The sequence below is a fragment of the Pteropus vampyrus genome, unplaced genomic scaffold (genome assembly GCF_000151845.1).
Source record: "Pteropus vampyrus isolate Shadow unplaced genomic scaffold, Pvam_2.0 Scaffold275, whole genome shotgun sequence".
Taxonomy (NCBI): Eukaryota; Metazoa; Chordata; class Mammalia; order Chiroptera; family Pteropodidae; genus Pteropus; species Pteropus vampyrus.
In genome coordinates this window covers 1,409,565-1,429,753 of record NW_011889056.1, presented here as the reverse complement: position 1 = coordinate 1,429,753, position 20,189 = coordinate 1,409,565, and the positions used below count along the sequence as shown (strand labels likewise).

The window sequence follows — 20,189 nt, the reverse complement described above, 5'->3', positions numbered from 1 at the left end:
GGCTGTGTGGAGAGCCAGAGGGAAGACAGAGTGATCGGGGGATTGTTTCATAAACTATATACATGTCTAACCGATGTATTGTATACTTGAAACTAATAATAAGAAATAAAATGCTAAAAAGAAAGAACCAATCAGAGATGAAGAATCTAATAACGGAAATAAAAAATATATGAGAAGGAATCGAAAGCAGGTTAGTTAATACAGAAGAATAGATTAGTGACCTGGAAAAAAAGAATGGTGGAAATCACCAAATCAGAACAGCAAAATGAAAAACAAATACTTTAATGAGGATAGCATATGGCACCTCTGGGACAATATCAGGCACTCAGATATTCACAATGTAGCAATTTCAGAAGGAGAAGAGAGAGGGAAAGGGGGAAGAATGTGTATTTGAAGAAATAATGGCTGAATGTTTCCTAATCTGGGGGAGGAAAGAGACATCCGGGTCCAAGAAGCACAGAGAGTTCCAAACAAGGCGAACCCAAAGAGGCCCACTGTATACTGTAATTAAAGCATACTGTAATTAAAATGGCAAATGTTAACGGTAACAGACAGTCTCGAAGGCAGCAAGGATGAAACAAGTCACACACAAGGGAACTCCATCAGGCTATCTGCTGGTTCCTCAGCAGCGACACTGGAGGCCAGAAGGGAGTGGCAGGAAAGACCTGAAGCACTGAAGGAAGGAACCTATGACTTGGAATACTATATCCAGCAAGGTTACCATTCGGAATTGAATGAGAGAGTTTCCTAGAGCAGCAAAAACTAAAGGAGTGCACCACCACTAAACCAGCTGTACGAGAAATGTTAAAGGTCTTCTTTATGCAGAAAAAAAAAAAAAGGCCATAACCAGAAATAAGAAAATCCAAGGGGGAAAAAATTTCACTGATAAAGGCAAATATATAATAAACACAGATAACCGGCCACTTAAAAAGCTAATATGAAGGTTAAAAGACAAAAGTAGCAGTCAGCTTTCACTACAATAAATAAGGGATGCACAAAACAAAAAGATATAAAATATGATGTCAAAAACTAAGCAAGGAGGAAGCAGAAAAAATGTAGTGCTTTCAGAGTGCATAGGAATTTCAATGCCTTTCAGCCTAAAATAGGGGGCTATAGGTAAGGATGGGTGGAAATGAACCTCGTGGTAACAAACCAGAATGACATTGTTTACAATAGACACGCTTAAAATATAAAGACTCAATTAGTCTTTAAATCAAGAGGTTTCTAGAGGGAAAGGAAAAATGTTATAATAAAATGGTCAATTCAATAGGCAGACATAACATCCTAAAATTTGTATTAATCTGTCTACGGCCATACCACCCTGAACGAGCCTCATCCCGTCTGATCTCGGAAACTAAGCAGGGTCGGGCCTGGTTAGTACTTGGATGGGAGACCACCTAGAAAGACCAGGTGCTGTAGGTGTAAAAAAAATTTTAAAAATTAAAAGCTAAGAGATTATAAGCTGACAAAGTCCTTGCAATCTGTGAGTTCAAGCAAAAGTTGCCTCACTTAAAAAAATAAATTATGAAATTTGTATTAAACTAATAATATAGCTTCAAAATATATAAAGCAGAACTTGACAGAATTAAATGGAGAAATAGATAAATCCATGATCATATTTAGAGATAACTGATTTAAAGAACAGACTGAAACATCAATAAGGATACAGCTTTGAACATAATTAATGGAGCACACCCGACAACTGTAGGTTTAACATTTTTTTCAAGTTCACGTGGAACGTTTAATAAAGTAGACCATATGCTGTGCCACACAAAACAAGCAAATTTAATGGACTGGAAACATAAAACGTATAAAACATGTTCTCTAATAAAACACTCGCTCAGTTAGAAGGTTAACTGGAAATTAAGCAACACACTTCTAAATAATCTGTCAAAGAAGAAATTATAATGGAAATTAGAAATATCTTTAACCAAATGCGAATGTAAATATGGTGTACTGAAACTTGTGATATGTAGCTAAAGCGGTGCTATATGGAGAGAAATCTTAAAGAGGAGAGAATGAGGCTGCAAGATATCAGGAGTTATTATAAAGCTACAGTAATTAAAAAAGGCCCTGATACAAGGATAGACAAATACCTCGGGGTAATCCCTGGATTACGAGGTCGCTTTAACTTTTTCTTGAACAACCGTAATCTGTCACATTAACAAGACACAGTTGAACAAACATACAACCTTCTCGTTACATGAAAAGAATGTTTACTTAAAATTTAGCATCCATGCATGATTTTAAAACTTTAGCAAAATTACAATAGAAAGGAATTCCCTTATCCCGAGAAAGTATCTACAAGAATGCCCGCCGAGTACAAATTAGTAGTTGATAGTTGGTCACAGAGATGGGGAGCACGGCATGGGGAATGCACTTAGCATTAATATGATGGCAAGGTGGAGGGTCGAGGGAGGGAGGCAGCAACTGGGGGGATCGTTTTACGAACTATATAGATGTCTAATCGATGTACTGTATACTTGAAACCAATTTATATAAATAATTTTTTTTAAATGTTAAAATGTCTCCACGAAGCATCATATTTGATGCTGACCCACTGAAGGCTTTCCTTTGCAGATCTAGAACAAGCTATCACCCCTCATTATCGCCACTTTCTATTCAAGACTGTACTGGAGGTGCTAACCAACACACCTAAGCAATAAAATGATTCAAAAGGTAGAAAGGCTGGAAAGGGAGAAACAAAAGGGTCCTTGATTACAGGTGATATGAACTGGGTGCAAAGAAAAAAATGTTAAATATCTATAAATAAATGATTAGAATTAACTGAGAAGGTTAGCACATTTGTAGAATTCAAAATCAACATACCAAAGATAATTATACATCTATATAATAGCATCAGTCAGGTAGAAAATGAAGTCAAACGCACATGCCATTTACAATGGAACAAAACAGTCAGAGGTGCCTAGAAATAAGTATGACAAAAATTTTTCAAGACCTCGATGGAAAAACTGGAAATTTAATGGGAAACTTTAAAGAAGACCTAAATAAATGCAAATATGTGCCACGTACATGGACTGGGAAGCATAACATGTAAAAATGTAAATTATCCCCAAACTGATCTATAGATTCAGTACAACTCAACTGAAAATCTCAACAAGTCTTTTCTCTCATAGAACCCAACAAGCTAGTTTTAAAATGCAAAGGGGCCAAGGATAGCCAAGACTCTCTTAAAGATGAAAAATGAGGTAGAAGGAATTGTATAACATATTGAAACTTATTTTAAAGCTATAGTAATAACAACAGCATGGTAACTGTCATTGGGGTAAACAAAGAGGTCAATGAAAAAGAACAACCAAAACTAGACTCACACATACAAGACACCTGATTTATGACAAAGGTGTCGTGGAAGAGCAGTTTTCAATAAAAGGTGCTGGGAAATTTTGATACCCATATGGAAAAACAGATCCTTAACTCACACCATACACGAAAATCCACTCATGTTGGGTTCCAGGTCTAAACGTGAACATAAAACCGTAAATCTTTTAGAAGGAAAAACATAAGCGAATATCTTAATAACTTCAGAGTTAGGGGTGAAAAAGTGAAATGACATCAAGATGCAAAAAGCTGTAACCATGAAGGATTTTTTTCCCTTAAGGCTTCTTGATAAATTTCACAGCATTGAGATTATGAACTAAGAAAAAAGACTTAAAATATTAGTCACAGAATAGGAGATGTTTATAGCACAAAAAAGCCAACAAAAGACTCATATCAAGACTATACTCCTTTGAATCAATAAAAAAGCAGGTTATCCAGTTGAAAAACTGGAAAAACAAACAAACCAAGCTTGGATAGGCATTCCACAAAGGAAGAAATCTAAATAGCTACTACTAGTCATGAGGGAAGATGCTCAAGTTCATTATCGATCAGAGAAATGCAAAATAAAACCACAGACACATTGCTATGCAACCAGTCAATATCAAGTGTTTATGAAAACCTGGATCAAATGGATTGCATCCATTGCTGATGGAAGTGGAGACTGGCACAGAAGCTTTGCAAACAGTGTGGCAGTATCTCCCAAAGCTGAACACCTGCATTCTCAGCAATTCTGCGCCTCAGTATGTGCCCGACAAAAATGCATATACATGTTCACCCAAAGATGTGTACAGGAAGGTTCATGGCAGGACTTTGGGTGAGCAGCAAAAATTAGAAACGACTGGAATGAACGTCCATGAGTGAGGTGCATCCACACCGTGGAATACCACAGAGCAACGGGAATGAACAAACTATAGCTACCTGCACACGACAACGTAGGTGAGTCTCACAACCGTGATGCTGAGTGAAGCCAGCCACAAAAGAACGCATACCATATGGTTCCATTTACGTGCTTCGAAAATGGGCAAAACTAAACTACGTTCTTTAGCGATGTATACATAAGTAGTACAATTGTGAAGAAAAGCAAAGAAATAATTATCCTAAACGTCAGAATGGCGGCTGCCTTTAGTGGGGACGGAGAGGCTGTGACTGGAACAATACATACGGTGAGTCTTCTGGATGCAGGCTGCATTTTTCTACCGAAAGCGTTTATGTTTTATGTATTTATTGTATCATTTTAATTCACGATTTTAACAGATTTTTCAAAAAGAAAAGCGATCCCAGGACTGAACCCTGGGGCTCTCTTATATTTAGAATATTTATAAACCCTACATCCATTTAACACTCAAGAAATAGTTTGTGAGCACCTGTCATGTGCCAGGCCCCTGTTCCAACTGCTGGGAATACAGCAGTGGACAAAACAGAGAAAGCCCCCTGCCTTCCTAGAACTGACACACTAGTGAAGCCTGGAGCCAGTATTTCAAGGAGGAAGCAGTGGCGAACTATGCGGATGTTGCTTAGCTGTCGAAGACATAACGAAATTGACGACTGGCTTTGATGAGCCACCCACGTGATTTGGATAGCATCTAAATATGGACGATCTTCATCTAGACCTCTTTCGTGAACTCCCAGCCTCCGTGCGTTTGCCAGTTTAACTCACACAGATGTCCCGTGTGTCCAAAACTGCACACCCCACCTGCTCCTTCCCTGGGGTTCCCTGTCTCGGTGAACTGTATCACCATTTGCCCAAATCAGAAACCTGAAAGTTGTCTCTAATCCCTCACACTTCCAGTGAATAATCGATTCTGTTAAATGTGTCTCATATACAGGGAAGGCAAGAATATGAGATGTTTCTACATACCTGGTCCATGAGGATCTTGCTCTTCCTCTGCTTTTTTCTTCAGGGCTCAGAGTGGAGGGGTCCCTCAGTTCAAGAAGGTGGTTTTCCAGGAGTTCACTGATGGCTCTTTCACTCAGCCCCTGTACCGTGGAGAACTCAATGAACACTTGGGACTCTTGGGGCCATGTATAAGAGCGGAAGTCGAAGACAATATCATGGTGAGTTGAGGACAATGTAATTACAAGACAATCCTCCATATTTTTTGTTTCTGAGTCTAAAAAATAATATATTATCACTTTCGAAAAATTTTAAAGACAATAAAGAAGTTGGAAAATAATCTCATAATTATCATTTTGGTGAATGTTATCTTTTTCCTATATAGTCTTCTCTTTATGTATTCAAAATTATACAAAATTACACAATAATTCTACTTTTTTTTTTTTACTAAATATCATGTCATGAACATTTCTTATGTCATTAACAACACTTCCTAAGTATCTTTTTTTAAGTGATGGCATAATAGTCTATTACATAAACTTATGGTTTACTTAACCATTTATGTTGAACGATCTTTTAGATAGTTTTTTACACTATTTAAATGATGCTGCAATCACAACTCTTTTCCTAAGATAAAATTCTAAAAGTGCAACGTACGTGAACATTTAAGACTGCTTGTAATGAATTGTCTATTCATGTCCTTTGCACATGTGACATTTTTGGAGGCAGTGTTTCTATTAATCTATATTACCTCATATATTATAGATCATTGATTTACTAATGATCATTGGTCATTTTAGTGAGTAGTATTTTTTAAGTTTATTGTCTCTTAAATTTATATATAGTGGCTTTTAAACAAAAACAAGTTTGATATTTTAGGAAGTAATCCATAGATCTTTCCTTTGGATACTTTCATAGCTTTTGTATTTGTAAAAATCCTTCCCTATACAGAGGTTTTTTTCCTATGGTCACCTATACTTTCTTCAACTTTGTTTTACAGTTTAATTTCTTAACATTTAACTTTTAAATCCATCAGTAATTTCTATAAGCTAGAAGTCATTTCAGTACACTGTGTGAGCCAAAGATTGAAGGAGTTTTATTTTCTCCCAAAAAGTAGTCACTCGGTGTCCCAATTGATAGTTTACATGAAGGATATAGAAGGATCTCAAATTACAGGATTGTGAGTGACTTTTTTCTGCCTTGATTTTGATTTTACTTTCCGTATGTCCTATGAAACATGTATAATTTTTTCAAATCTGAAAACCAAGTGTTTTTTAGAGATGATGCCTTCATCCTGGAATTTGTCATGAAGAACCTGAAGTGTCCACTCCCGGGATTATGGTCTCTTAAAATCCCTGTGGTGACATTTTCACTTTACTTTGAAATTGCTTTTGGGCATTTAGGAATTTTCTCCTTTGAAGCTCTGAGCACATGCCTTAATTTTTTTTTTTAATTCAAAAATTCCCCAGAGTTTCCCCTACAGATCTTTAGGTTTGGGTTCTAACAACATCCATCTTTTGCACAACTTCCTCTGGGTATTAAAACTTGGATAAAACGCATCAAAGAGGCATCAGTATTAGGACTATAAACCCTAAGATACTTGCATTTTTTTTTTGCTCTGCAGATAACTTTCAAAAACCAGGCCTCTCGTCCCTACTCCTTCTATTCCAGCCTTATTTCTTATGAGGAAGATCAGAGGGAAGGAGTGGAACCTAGAAAGAAGTTTGTCAAGCCTAACGAAACCAAAATTTACTTTTGGAAAGTGCAACATCACATGGCACCCACTAAAGACGAGTTTGACTGCAAAGCCTGGGCTTACTTTTCGGATGTTGATCTGGTAAAGCAGTTTACATTGTGCTGGCCACTTTCTGGTTTAAAAGAAATAGTCCCTGCCATGTCTGCTTAGAATTTTGGTATTGACCCTATGCACAATGGGAGGCTTTAAGTAAGGGAGGTGGCATCATATTTGTGTTTTAGAAATATCACTCTGGGCCCCGCTGAGAGGGTGGATTGTCCTGGGAAGGTTGGGAGTGGGTTGCAGCGGCACAGAAGGTGACATGGCACCCACTGTGGTTCATAGGCGAGAGCGTGGGCACTCACCACGGGGGCGTCTTCCCTCCCAGGAAAGAGACGTGCACTCAGGCTTGATGGGGCCGCTTCTGATCTGTCGCGCTAACACGCTGAACCCTGCCCACGGGAGACAAGTGACGGTGCAGGAATTTGCTCTGTTTTTCACTATTTTTGATGAGACCAAGAGCTGGTACTTCACTGAAAACGTGGAAAGGAACTGCAGGGCTCCCTGCAACATCCAAATGGAGGACCCCACCTTTAAAGAAAAGTATCGCTTCCACGGTAATACATCCCGCCCCCAAATATTACTCACTGTGACGTGCGGCACGCACTACGCTAAATGAGGCTCAGACACTGTATGTATTGACAGTGTATGTATGCGAGTGGAATCCTCATAGGAACCGATAATTTTGGCTGGAATGGAGGAAAGGAAACTCCCAGAATAGATTCTGACAGCCTCCTCTGTGTTCTCCTTCTCTAGGAATCAATGGCTATGTGATGGACACTCTGCCCGGCTTGGTAATGGCTCAGGATGAAAGGACCCGCTGGTACCTGCTCAGCATGGGCAGCAATGAAAACATCCATTCTGTTCATTTCAGTGGACACGTGTTCACTGTACGGAAAAAAGAAGAGTATAAAATGGCAGTCTACAACCTCTACCCAGGTCCGCGCCCGTCCACGCTCTTCCTTCTACCTGCGCTGGTTGGGCACTTATTTGAAATGGTCTGGGCACTGGGGAAAGGATGGCTGAACAAAGCAAACTCCCCATTCTTGGGTAACTTACTTTGTCAAGTGACTTTGCCCAACAGAGAGATAACAAATAAATTAGCAAAAGAACACGATCGTTTCCGATACAGATAATATGCTATAAAGGACATCGAACAATAAATGATAAATTCATGTTGTGGCACTTTCTTGGCGGGGAAGTGGGGAGGGGAGGAATGACCTTTTTTCCATCTCAGATCTCACATGGTGCCAATAGGTCCCAAAGGAGGGATTTGTTTATGTCTGTGACCGGTATGTTGACTAAGCTCTACTCACAGTGTTGATCAAAACGCAACTTCTTTAAAACAGGTTTAACAGTGAGAATAAACTTGCCCCGTTTGTGCATAAAAATTCTGGTAAGCCCGGTGACTTTTCTGCTCACTCTTAACAGTCCTGTAAACAGTCCTGTGGTCACTGCACATTACAAATATAGTTTGTCAGAAATTATAATGTCCACCTAAGATATTAATAACAATTCTGGACTGGATTTAACTGCAAGCTCTCCTACCCCAACTGGGGTGTGTGCCAGGCTGGAAGCTGCACTGGGAAAAGGGAGGTCCTCTGCCTCGTGCACATCCACGCCTCCTTGCTGGCTGCAGCTCTGAGCTCCAGCATGGGAAGCGGACTAGCACCACTATCGTAAGGCAGCTTCGCCCTGCGTGTGCCAGGCAGACAGTTAAAGCTGATTCTTCTTGCAGGCAACTTCTGGGGGCTCTTCACAGCCTCCCTTTCGGGCCCCTCTCTCTTGAAATCTCCCTGACCTGCTTGGTTCCGGCTTTACTCCGGGTGGCTGGTCACTCATTTCTCAGCTTTTTGCCGCTGAGGTTACTTTGGCCCTGAAGGCGGCCCTAGTGGACTAGATATGTGAGGACCTCGCAACGCCCTGGCTTCCCTCTCCCAAGGAGCCCACGTGGTCGATGAGAAATACACCTTTGGCTCCGAAAAACCCTCAGAGTACAGGCTGATCTTAACGCATTAGCTTCCTCCTGTCTCCGCTGGCTGAGCATTCCCTCATCGTCTCTCCCATTTCCCAGGGGTCAGGGGCTGTCACAGCTCAATGTCTAGTGCCTCCAACTCTAGGGGTCACGCAGCAAGCACTCTGGATTTCAGGGGTCCAGAGTGGTAGGACTGACTTAGGCCGATCTCCTTTGATATTCTGCATAAGCCAATGTATCGCATGCTCGTTTTTTTTAATGAAATCATTTTTCTTCCTCTTGTTTTTGATAAGGTGTTTTTGAGACCGTGGAAATGCTACCATCCAAAGCTGGAGTCTGGCGAGTAGAGTGCCTCATTGGGGAACACCTGCAGGCTGGGATGAGCACGCTTTTTCTGGTGTACAGCAAGAGTGAGTGCCAATGCGGGCGCAGGGCCCCCGCGTGCCCAGCCCACCTCTGTACGGTTTTTCTCCTTCTTAGAATGATTGACTTTGTCAAGAAGTAAATACGAATTCAGAGTCATTATCAAATCTGAAAGGCACACTGCCGGTAGAAGTCATGAGAGACCTCAGAAGAAGGCAGATAGGCTTCAAGCTTTAAACACTTTGAATCCAAAGCTCTAAATATTTAACAAACCGGGGCTACAAAAAATACCTCTCCATTTTCACAATTTTGTGACGCTCCAAGAGCAAATTGTGAAAGTCAATTTCAGTCCAATTGCCAAAGATAACTTAGATAATTTACAAGTATCGCTTGAAAAGAGTTTGAGATTTAACCCCGAACAAGTATGAGAACCACTAGTCTACTTACGCCTGGGCCCGACTTTCCTCAGCTGCAAAATGTGAATAGTTCCAGCATTTTCCTGTTGGGGCGAATTAAATGAGATAGAACAATAAAAGGTTTAGTACAGTTGTCGGCACACAGTAAACACTAAAAAATATGAGCATTTGTTGGTATTCTCCCATTTTCGTTGACTTGCATCTGTGAAGCTGAATTTCCTGCACTTCTAGCTACTGTGTCCCCTCGTTTGATTTCAGAGTGTCAGACTCCACTGGGAATGGCTTCCGGACGCATCAGAGATTTTCAGATTACAGCTTCAGGACAATATGGTAAATACTATTACTTTCTCTCCAAGAACTGGACTTATAGCTTTTCTACTTCTATTTGGGGAGATTCACATAAGCAGTCCCTCTCCACGCTTCTATTAGTTCTACTCCACAGATGCTTCCCAAATCTATTTTTTCTTCATTTCCCACTATGCCCATCTTAATTCAGGCCACTGTCACTTCTCATCTGGGTAAGGCCACTTCCCCCTTAAATGTCCTGTCTGCCTTCAGTACTGTTCCCTTTGAGTCTCTTCTCTTCACTGCAACAAGAAGCTACAGTTTTCTCTGAGCAGTGACACTTAAGCCTGACTAGGCTATACAGTTTCTCCAATACTGTTTTCGAGGGAGGGCCTGCCTGCAAACTACAGCCTATGGGCCAAATCCAGCCTGCCACCTGCCACCTGTTTTCACATGGCCCTCGAGCTAAGAACCATTTTTCCATTTTTAAATGGTTGGGAAGAAACAGAAGAAGAAGAATATCTCATGACACGTGAAAAGTATATGAAGTTCAAATTTCGGTATCCGTAAATAAAATCTTATGTTGGCACAGAGCCACATCCGTTCGTTTATAATCACTCTGCCAACAGCAGCTAAGTAGTTACCATAGAGCCCAGATGAACTGCAAAGCTAAATTTATTTACTATTTGACTCTCTACAGAGAAAAAGCTGGCCAACCCCTCCTTGTTTTAGAAGGGAAAAGAATTCCCTTTAAAAAGGGGCTTGAGAGTTACATATCAAAATAGTACTATTTTTCTCTGGATGGAAAAATGACGTTTTTTCTTTACTTTTTATTTTTACTTATGTTTTAGTTTTCATTCGCTGATGTTTCCACAATGAACATCCCTTGTGTAATAAAGAAATAATTATATTATTTGGTAGCTCTGGTAACACATTCCAGTATCAGCGAATTAAAGGTGCTAATGGTCAACAAAATTATTAAATTTTAGGAAATAAAATGGACAAGGAAAACAGTCATTGATACTCCTGTGCTTTATCCTTCTTCACAGCTAGGATTAACCTTTCTCAAGAGAGTAATTTTATTCCCAAGTGTCTAGACCCAACCCGGCTGAATCTACTCTTTCTCCCTTTTCTTGGGCAAAGGACAGTGGGCCCCAAAGCTGGCCAGACTTCATTATTCCGGATCGGTCAATGCCTGGAGCACCAAGGATCCCTTTTCCTGGATCAAGGTTAGAAAATGCAGCACACTGCACTGCATCACGTATTCCTGTTGCAAGCTCACAGCTCTGTGCATCCCTCTTATACTGACTGAAGTCATTTCCATCAAACTCCAGGTACCAGACGAGGAAAGACCTCGGGAGTAGAACTGCACACTCTGATGTGTTCCGTTGATGTGTTTTTGGTCTTTCTACTGGGATTAAATCATTTTAGTATTTCCTACAACATTGAACTCACCACCTCCCAAGGTTGTGTATTCCATAATCAGATGCCTCCGACCACACAGGTGTCCTTGAGTCCTCCAGTCCCTTTAACACAAAGACAAATAGGTCAATCTCCCACCACACGAGCCAAGAAAATGTGGCTTTATTTTATAAATTTAAATCCGTCTTCTTCACTAATTCTATGCCGCTGCATGGCAGGAAACACCTACTGAAGTTATTCCAATCTTGCAAACTAACTTGGAGCCGAGAACTGAAAGCGTCTTTGGGTTAACTCAGTTCGTTTTTAAATGACAGTCTTTCAGATTTTTCTCACTTTCCAATTCCCTCTAAAGAGGCACCGTCCGACAGAAATATAATGCGAACCACAAATGCAAACCACGTGCAATTTTACATTCCCAGTAGCCACGTTGTGAATGAAACATGTGAAATTCATTTTAACAATACATTCTATTTAACCCCACATATCCAAAAGTATTATCAGGTCGACATGTGATCATTCAGGACTGTGACCCCTTTGAGGGCATACCTATGGGCACTGCTGGTCCCTTCCATGCCACGTGAGGGCTGAGGGCAGCTCGGAAGTGCCACCTCAGCCCCTCTGCCTAACCACAAGGGTAGGTTCCCTCTAGAGCCCAAACAAGAAAAGGGAGGAAACTTCTCTGCTTCCAGCTTTGCGCTCAACCTACTTGACGTGCCCCCCATATCCAGTACTCACAGGCTCGAAAGGGCCCAATGCGCACGCGCCTCTCCACCTTCTTCCCCGAGCTCCATCCAGTTCTCGGAGCTCGTCAGCTTTCTCCTCCCCCTTCGGAGCTGGCCGAGGACATTCCCCTACGTACTTTCCCCTCTGTGAAATTGCATCTGTTCTTTTACTTTTCCTGAGGTTAAAATAACGAATAGGAATCAGGAAAAATACACTGGCTCATCGGTAAGTGACACGTCTGTCGATGCCACATCGGCTTGCAGACAGCCACATCACAGCACCCTTGTTCTGTTCGTTTTGTAGGCACTGCCAATTACAACTCGATTTGAGAGGCCTGTTCACTAATCCCTAAGTATTTGGTTTGTTGGTTTGTTGGTTTGCAAGGCGCCCGACCACATGTTCTCATCTTGTATTTCTGTGGTTATCACTTTCAGTCAACCTTACATGTATCTGTGTAGTGGACATTCTAATCTATCTGGCTGCCCCGCATCTGGTTTCTGTATTGATTTTTTTGGAACCTTACCCTCATTTCCATTTCGGGAATTATATCTTCCTCACTGGATACATTATGATGAGACCGATAAATAGAGTGTCACTTCCTTGCCAAAGAACTTTGAGTGACACACCCTAGGTTAAGTGTCCACTTATTAGATTTGACCCATCGTCCCAGCTTGGCAAGATTCTGTCTCCCAAAGTACTTCCTAGTCTCCCCAGTTTCACATAATTTACTGACTTGATCAGTAAACTTTTTCATATTTTAGCAAAATCATGGTCAGGCTTTATTAAAACTACTAGGAGATACAAATAGTCAGTGGTCCAGAAAGACCCTTCATATATGCTACAGGAAGAAACAGTATAAGTCAATTCAACAAAAGTCATGATTTTTGTACCTGGAACTTTCGGTTGTTTATGCCATGAAACCAAGGGGAAAAAGGAAGTGTCTTCAGTTGGAAATAACATCTAATTTGGGAAAAGACAGCGCTGTAGCTTCCGAAGACCTTGCCACTCTCTGTCCTGTTACTTTGCTCCATTTTTCTCCTGCACTTATCACTACTTGGTGCTGTAAACAAAGAAAAATATACATATGATATACAATCTGTTTCTCCAATTCAAATTAAAGTTCCATGAAGACAGGGCTTTTTTTCTTGGTCACTACTGTATTCCCAGTAACTAGAACAGGGCTTGCCACAGCACGAGTGCAAAAAAAAATCTATTCTTTGAATAAACGAGTGTGTAGATGGATGGAACTTGTTGTCACTGAAAGGGACAGTCCTTAAGCAAAAGAGTCGTGATCAGTCCCATCCGAGTGTGCCAGGCATCTGTGAAAAGTGGCTTGATGTGCTTGTCAGGACGGCTGAGGCCGCAATTCCATAGGAGACACTCCACTGTCATGCTTGCATGCTTCCTGCCGTCATTCACTCATTCATTCCCAAACATCTGCCAACCATCGGCATTATACCAGATGCCCTGTTAGATGCTGGGGCTGGTGAGAATACAAACACTAACATTTATTAAGTCAGTATGTGCCAGGCACTGAAGTCAGCACACTGCACCTATTATCTCTTTAATCTTTCTGGTAGCCCTTTGAGATAAATATCATTATCGCCGCTTTACAGATAAAGAGGTTGAAACAGAAGTTAGGTGACTCACACAGATTCACTGCCTTAAGGATCTCACTCTAATGAGGGAAGACAGATACACAAAGAAACTTTTATGATAAGGTGCACTTGCTTGTTACAGTGAAGTTACACAATGTGAAGTAGAAGCATGGAAGCGGCAGAAGTAAATCTGGGAGAGTGAGGAAAGGCTGAGCAGGAGAAATCGGCCCTGAACTAATATTTGAAGGAGGGGTAGCGGCGTATCACAGACAGCGGCGTTAGGATGGGGGCTGGTCTGGGGAGAAGGGATGAAACTGGCTTTGGCAAGGCCGAGGTGTGGGCAAAGCACTAGGCTATGCGGGTCCTTGCGTGCAGCACAAAGGATGTGTGTAGAGGAAATGGGGGCTCAGTGATTTCGAAGTGTTCTGGTTCTCCAGGACGTAGGCCGGGATTTCGATAGGCACTTTATCTACTCGCTTCCATCATATACCGCACAGCTTCACGCACGCCCACATTTCAACACTGGTTTCTGCTTCACCTGCCCGTCTAGGGTAATGGGGGGCATATCTGTGCCAACCCAGGTTCTCCTTAGGCCGATAATTAATTTCAGAAGGAGGGACATGCATTTAAAATACTGTTTCCATTGGCAGGTGGACCTGTTGGCACCAATGATTATACACAGCATCCTGACCCAGGGTGCCCGTCAGAAGTTCTCCAGCCTCTACATCTCCCAGTTTATCATCATGTATAGTCTTGATGGAAAGAAGTGGCAGAGTTATCGAGGGAATTCTACTGGGACCTTAATGGTATGTAATTAGCCCTTTCAAGAGAATGCATGAATCTTTTAAAGAGCTTCTGACAGACTCCAGATGTGGGACAAACGCTCCTAGCATCTACAAACTTAACTCCACAAAGCAGTTTTCCACTTACAGGTAATAGAAGTGATTATGGCTATACAGACGAAAAAGTGGTAGTGTCAGGATCTCATAGATAATGGAAATGAAGAGATGCTTTACTGACAGAAACATGTGATTCAGGGCTGAGTGTATTGATGAGACTGTGAATTTGCTTACGGGTATTCTAAGTTCGAGTTGACAGCCGGGCAATCAGGTTGAATGCTCAGCAGGCAGGTGATGTAAGGACTGAGTTTCGGGGCAAAACTGTGAATGGAGATGAAAATATGCATCTTCCACACCTTGGGAAATGATGAATTCTCTGGCGGTGAGCTCAAAGGCCCTTAATTAAACAGGCTTAAAACCTTAGCATCATCATCTGCTCTCCCCTCATTTTTACTCCCTCTGGCGATGTGATCCACAGATCCCGCCAATTCTTTCTTTGTACCACCTCTCACGTCTCCTGTTTCATTTCTACTGCTGTCACTATAGCCCAAGGCCCCATCGCCTCACACCTGACCTTGTGTGTTACATTCCTAACTAGTCTCTTCTCTAATAAAAGCTACATGTCTTTTTCAGAATAATCATCTCATCGTTTCTCTGCCAAAAACCTTTCAATGTCTCCCTTTGGTCTTCAGAATAAAGGTCAAAGTCCTCAGATGGCCCAGTGCAAGGAAACTTCTGTTAGCCCGTTCAGATCTATTCTCCTGCTTCCCTGCACTACCCTTGTCCTGTGAGCCTGACCTTTACAGGCCACCTTATTTCCGGCTCTTGGTTGGGTTTCACCAACAGAGATCACCGGCAAGAAATTAGAGGAAGGGAGGAGAGTAAGATCAGGCATGCCTTCTCCTGGCTCCCTCCTTATGGAAGGTTTAGCTGTATCTCCGCACTGAAGGCCACTGCTCCCCTCTAAGTGGCCTTCTCTACCTTTTCCAGCTACTATCGCTGAGTTACTACGTTACCGACTGTATTCCCTATGCTGTACTTCGCATCCCCGTGGCTATTTTGTAATTGCCAATTTGTACTTCTTATTCTTAATCCCTTCCCCTTTTTCACCCAGCCCCCACCTAACTCCCCTCCCCCATCTGGCCAACCATCAGTCTGTTCTGTGTCTATGAGTCTGTTTCTGTTTTGTTTGTTCGCTTATTTTGTTCTTTAGATTCCACATGTGAGATTATATGGTATTTGTTTTCCTCATCTGACACTTCACTTAGCATAATACCCTCTAGGTCCATCCGGGTTGTCGCAAATAACCCCACCAGGTCTATTGTGCTAGGGAAAGGGCGCCGCTGGAAAGGAATGAAGCTCTGAGACCTGGGCTGGGTACATTTAAGCAGGCACGGATGAGGCTGGGGACTGCAAACCTCCAAATTCCCCTGAGCTCCTCTGCCTAAGGAAGCAACTGTCTCCAGTCTCTGAAGCAGTCATCCCTTCTCTGCGTAAGAGTCTTTCAGTGACCACACCTAGAAGGTGACTAGGGCCCCTGTTTGGCCGCTACAAAAACCAGACAAATCAGGGAAAGATGACAGATCATCACAAATACAATTAGGCTGTGATGGCGAAAACTGCAATTCCAGACGTGGTGTCTGCTCTGGAACAGATTAACACAGACCCAGGCACCTGACGTAGACCTGGAAAATGCTTTTTCCTTCATTCCCGTTGATGAGCAAAATCAGAATATATTTGCATTTATGAAGTAGGAACAAGAGTAGTAATGTTAACTTTACTGTTCAGACTTCAGGGTGATGCCAGCTTCCTTATTCTTTGTCATAATGTAACTGTAGACCCAAGGGACTCCAAACATCTTGCTACCCCACACAACACCATACCAGTCCATTACATTGATGACACTACGCTGGCTGGCAGAACCTGATAAACAGGAAATAGCAATCACCCTAAATGTTTTTATGATGATCAATACACATGCACGGAGACACAGGCACACATACAGACATATATGCATAAACATGAGACAAATCAGCCTATCTTGTTCCTGACTTTAATGCGGATGGAGCTCACATGTCACTGTTTAATGTTCACTGTAAGTTTCAAACAAATACTTTTTATCGCATTTTAAAAGTTTCCTTCTATTCTTACTTTACATGGAACGGCTGCAGAATTTCATCAAACGTTTTTTGAGTATCTTCGATAGGATCTCATTTTTCCTTTCCTACTACCAAACTATACTTACATTCAATGACGTGCTAGCAAATGTTTAAGAACTAGCTCTGGGAAACAATAGGGGGAGGTTAGGGGAGACAGGCCTCGATGTGGAGAATGTGCGATTTTGCTACCTGTAGTTAATTGCTGTAAATGTGTATATTTGAGTTCTAACTCCCTTATCATCGATATATCTGTTATCTACACACACATACGATCTCTTTTTACCCCTTTATCAGAGTTAGCGAGTGCTTGTCTATTCTACTGGATATTCAAAGAATCAACTCTTTGTCTTAAAATCGAACGTAGATTTGAAGGTGGTGTTTTCTAATTCATTAATTTCTGTTCAAAACTTTAAAGGTTCTTTCAATTTTTTTTTGGTGTACTTTGTTCCCTAGAATCTGCAGTTATTGAATGACTAGTTCATTGATTTTCAATCTTTCTTGTTCAATGATAACGATAAAAGAGTTCTTAAGTACTCTCATAAGGGTCATTCCTTTAAGTTACTGCATAACTACAGTTGCCCCTGGAACAACTCGGGGGCTGGGGTACCCATGGCCCAAGCAGTTGAAAATCCACTCATAATTTAAGAAGGCCCTCTGCATATGTGGATTCCCAATCAGCAGCTGACCCTAGAACAACGTGGCTTTGAACTGCATAGGTCAACTGAAAAAATCTGAGTGTCAGTAAAGCGACACAGTTCAAGGTCACCTATACTATGTTCTAGGTTCTAGCAAGGGGTGGGGGCAAATGAGAGCTCATGGATTTGTACTACACCCTGCTTTCGTATGAACTGAGTTAAGAATGGCTTTTACATGTTTAAAGTTGCAAAAACAAAGGAAACTATGCAACATATACCATTTCTGGACTGAAAAGACGAAAATATTTCCATCTGGTCCTTTGACAGCACAAGTCTGCAGACTGGTGGTCCAGTCTACTCGCAGTAGAGACACCTAAAGAGCCGATATTAACCAAAACCCTGCCACCCCTGAGCCTGCCTAATTTGTGAATTTCAATCTTAGTAATCTTCCTCTACTACAGTGCATCTCAAATGTTTTCCCATCTTTGTATCATTCGCAAATTATTTTTCATAAGCAATATTTCTCATCATAAAGGGGATAAGGGGAACCCCAAAGCCCTTGAAAGATCAGTCCTTCACAGCCAGCATTTTCAAGTTTATAATGCTCTAAATGTTACTTTTGAATTGTCAGTGAACCTTTCAAGGCTGATCTCTCCCACTGATTTTGCAAGTTAAAAAGAACACTGCTCATGGCCTTTAATATGTACCTTTGGCCATGTTAGAGAACACTGTTAATTTTAATGTTAAGTTGATATGGAGCAAGAGAACTGTCAAAACCACTGAAATCTGGCCCTGGCCCAGCTGTCCGTGCTATGAACTTTCTGAGGGACGTACATAAATGAGCCAATGGCAAATGGAAAACAACCTTTAACGTTTCCAGAAATTATACCTGGCTCTCTGGTAATCCCTGCCCCCACCTCATCGATGCAATGAGTTTAGACCAGAGGCCTAAGGAGGACTTTTTAAAGCCCAAATCCAAATACTATCACCAGTCACATAACTCCTAAGCATTCGTGTCATGACACAATTACGCAGCCAGCCAGGCTGCAGCTCAGTTTGAAAGTAGCGTATCAGAAAAAGCAAAGGCACAACGGAGCATGCGCACTTACCACTTATGCAATAAATTGAACTAGCTTTTAGGACCCTTCCTAGCAGCCAAGTGAGAGCACAGGAACAGTGGCTCAATCTGTCTCAGATGGGCGTATCCTGTAGTTCCTTACCTACGGCTTCCACACTGTTGAAATAGAAGTAGAAAAGAATACTTTTAAAGTCCCACCCATTTTGAGGCACTAAACTCACAGTGAAAACCATCCACATACCCCCCAAAAAGGGCAAAACAGAAATCTCACCCCCAAATATTACGACAGTATACAACTTCAGCCTAAAGGATGCATTTTTCCAAAGCTGAATGATTGAGAATGAGATTCTACACTGTAAAAAAAAAATTGAATTTTAAGAACAGCTAAGTCGGTTTGCATGTAACACTTGGACCCCAAAACACTGGAAATTTACTGTTTTAAAATGGAACGCCACCCTGCTTTTGGGGAGCGACGCTGTCTTGCATATACATGATCACACACCACAAAAAAAAAATGCTGATTTTACATATTTAAGTAAGAGTTGCAGAAAGATCCCTACTACAAATAAAAGTGGCCATGTGGATTATGAGTGCCTCTCAGGATAGAATGGGAAATGTGAATTCCAATGCACGCCCGCCCGACTCACTTGTCGGTCACCCCGTCGCCCTCCCCGCGACCCGACCTTGCACCAGACACGTTTGCAATGCTGCTATTTGAATAAGGAACACATCCCAGATGACCACTGTCTGGTGGGTCGCAAACTACGCACGCTGTCAATTTCAAAGGAATGAACACAGCTTGGAACTGAAAGAGAACAATCTTTCTGCTTTCTGCCTCCTGAAAAGTAGATGAGTTATTCCCATTTTACAGATGAAGTAAATCTAAAACACAAGTTAGGATGGTGAGGGCTTTATCAAGAACTTGGGGCTCTGACAGCAATGATGGAATCAAACGATGCCCACCGGAATCTCACAAAGGAGAAACTGGGTGATGCCACGAAATTAGCCACGATTTAAACAAACAAACAAACATAGCTTAAGTATTTAGACAGAGCTGTGCAAAATAAAACCCTGACTATGAAACAAAGATGGGGGCGGGCATGGCAGGGGGTGTGTTGGGTGGAAGGAAAGGGATAAAACGATTCTCATTCTTATGCTGCAGTTTGGGGGAAGAGTCACTGTCCCGCGTTGTTGTTTTCCCCTACTATTTCGGAGATAAGTCTTTGGGATACGAGTAACTGTCAGTCGACTAAATTCCAGAGGTGGCAAGACAAAGAAGCAAACAAGGGTAGAAGCGCCGAGATCGATAGATGTCTTTTATGTCCTTCCAAAAGCAAAGGCGATGCGTCGAGGTCTGGTAACAGGCAAAAAGTCACTGGGTCGATGTGATTCGTCAGATCCCCTCTCCCGAGGGGGAGATGGTCTCCTGCAGAACGAGGTGGAGGAGGTGGTTCTGCTCGGCACTCAACAGTGGCCACATCTCCACCTGCAGCGACTTGACGGCTTCCGTGTCCTTCTCGTGGGTGGCCATGACCAGGGACTGGAGCAGCAGGAAGAGATCCTCGGGAAGCTGGGCACTGCTCTCCTGCCCGTGGCTGTCGAAAGCCTCCCAGGAGTACTTCTCCAGGGTGTGGGCGTGCTCCGGCAGGAGCTTGGCGGGCGGCGGCTGCAGGAGCAGCAGCAGCAGCACTCGGGACACCTCGCAGCGGACCAGCACGTCCGAGAAGG

The 20,189-nt window shown here is 42.1% G+C and overlaps 1 protein-coding gene, 1 long non-coding RNA gene and 1 pseudogene across 2 annotated transcripts in view; 2 read left to right on the top strand and 1 right to left on the bottom strand.

Moving 5' to 3' along the window:
- Window positions 1–20,189, top strand: part of F8 (coagulation factor VIII) — a 116,587-nt gene that overhangs the window by 83,895 nt on the left and 12,503 nt on the right. The window contains exons 15-22 of the mRNA XM_023520657.1: window positions 5,241–5,394; window positions 6,798–7,010; window positions 7,297–7,525; window positions 7,725–7,907; window positions 9,237–9,353; window positions 9,981–10,052; window positions 11,151–11,236; window positions 14,401–14,556. Coding sequence (XP_023376425.1) covers window positions 5,241–5,394; window positions 6,798–7,010; window positions 7,297–7,525; window positions 7,725–7,907; window positions 9,237–9,353; window positions 9,981–10,052; window positions 11,151–11,236; window positions 14,401–14,556 — 1,210 coding nt within the window. The remainder of the gene's footprint in view (window positions 1–5,240; window positions 5,395–6,797; window positions 7,011–7,296; window positions 7,526–7,724; window positions 7,908–9,236; window positions 9,354–9,980; window positions 10,053–11,150; window positions 11,237–14,400; window positions 14,557–20,189) is intronic.
- On the top strand, window positions 1,304–1,422 carry LOC111729678 (annotated as a pseudogene).
- On the bottom strand, window positions 16,626–19,846 carry LOC105302508. The gene is made up of 2 exons (XR_002776322.1): window positions 18,733–19,846; window positions 16,626–18,617 (listed from the first exon to the last, which is right to left on the bottom strand). It is a non-coding gene; the product is annotated as an uncharacterized LOC105302508 (long non-coding RNA).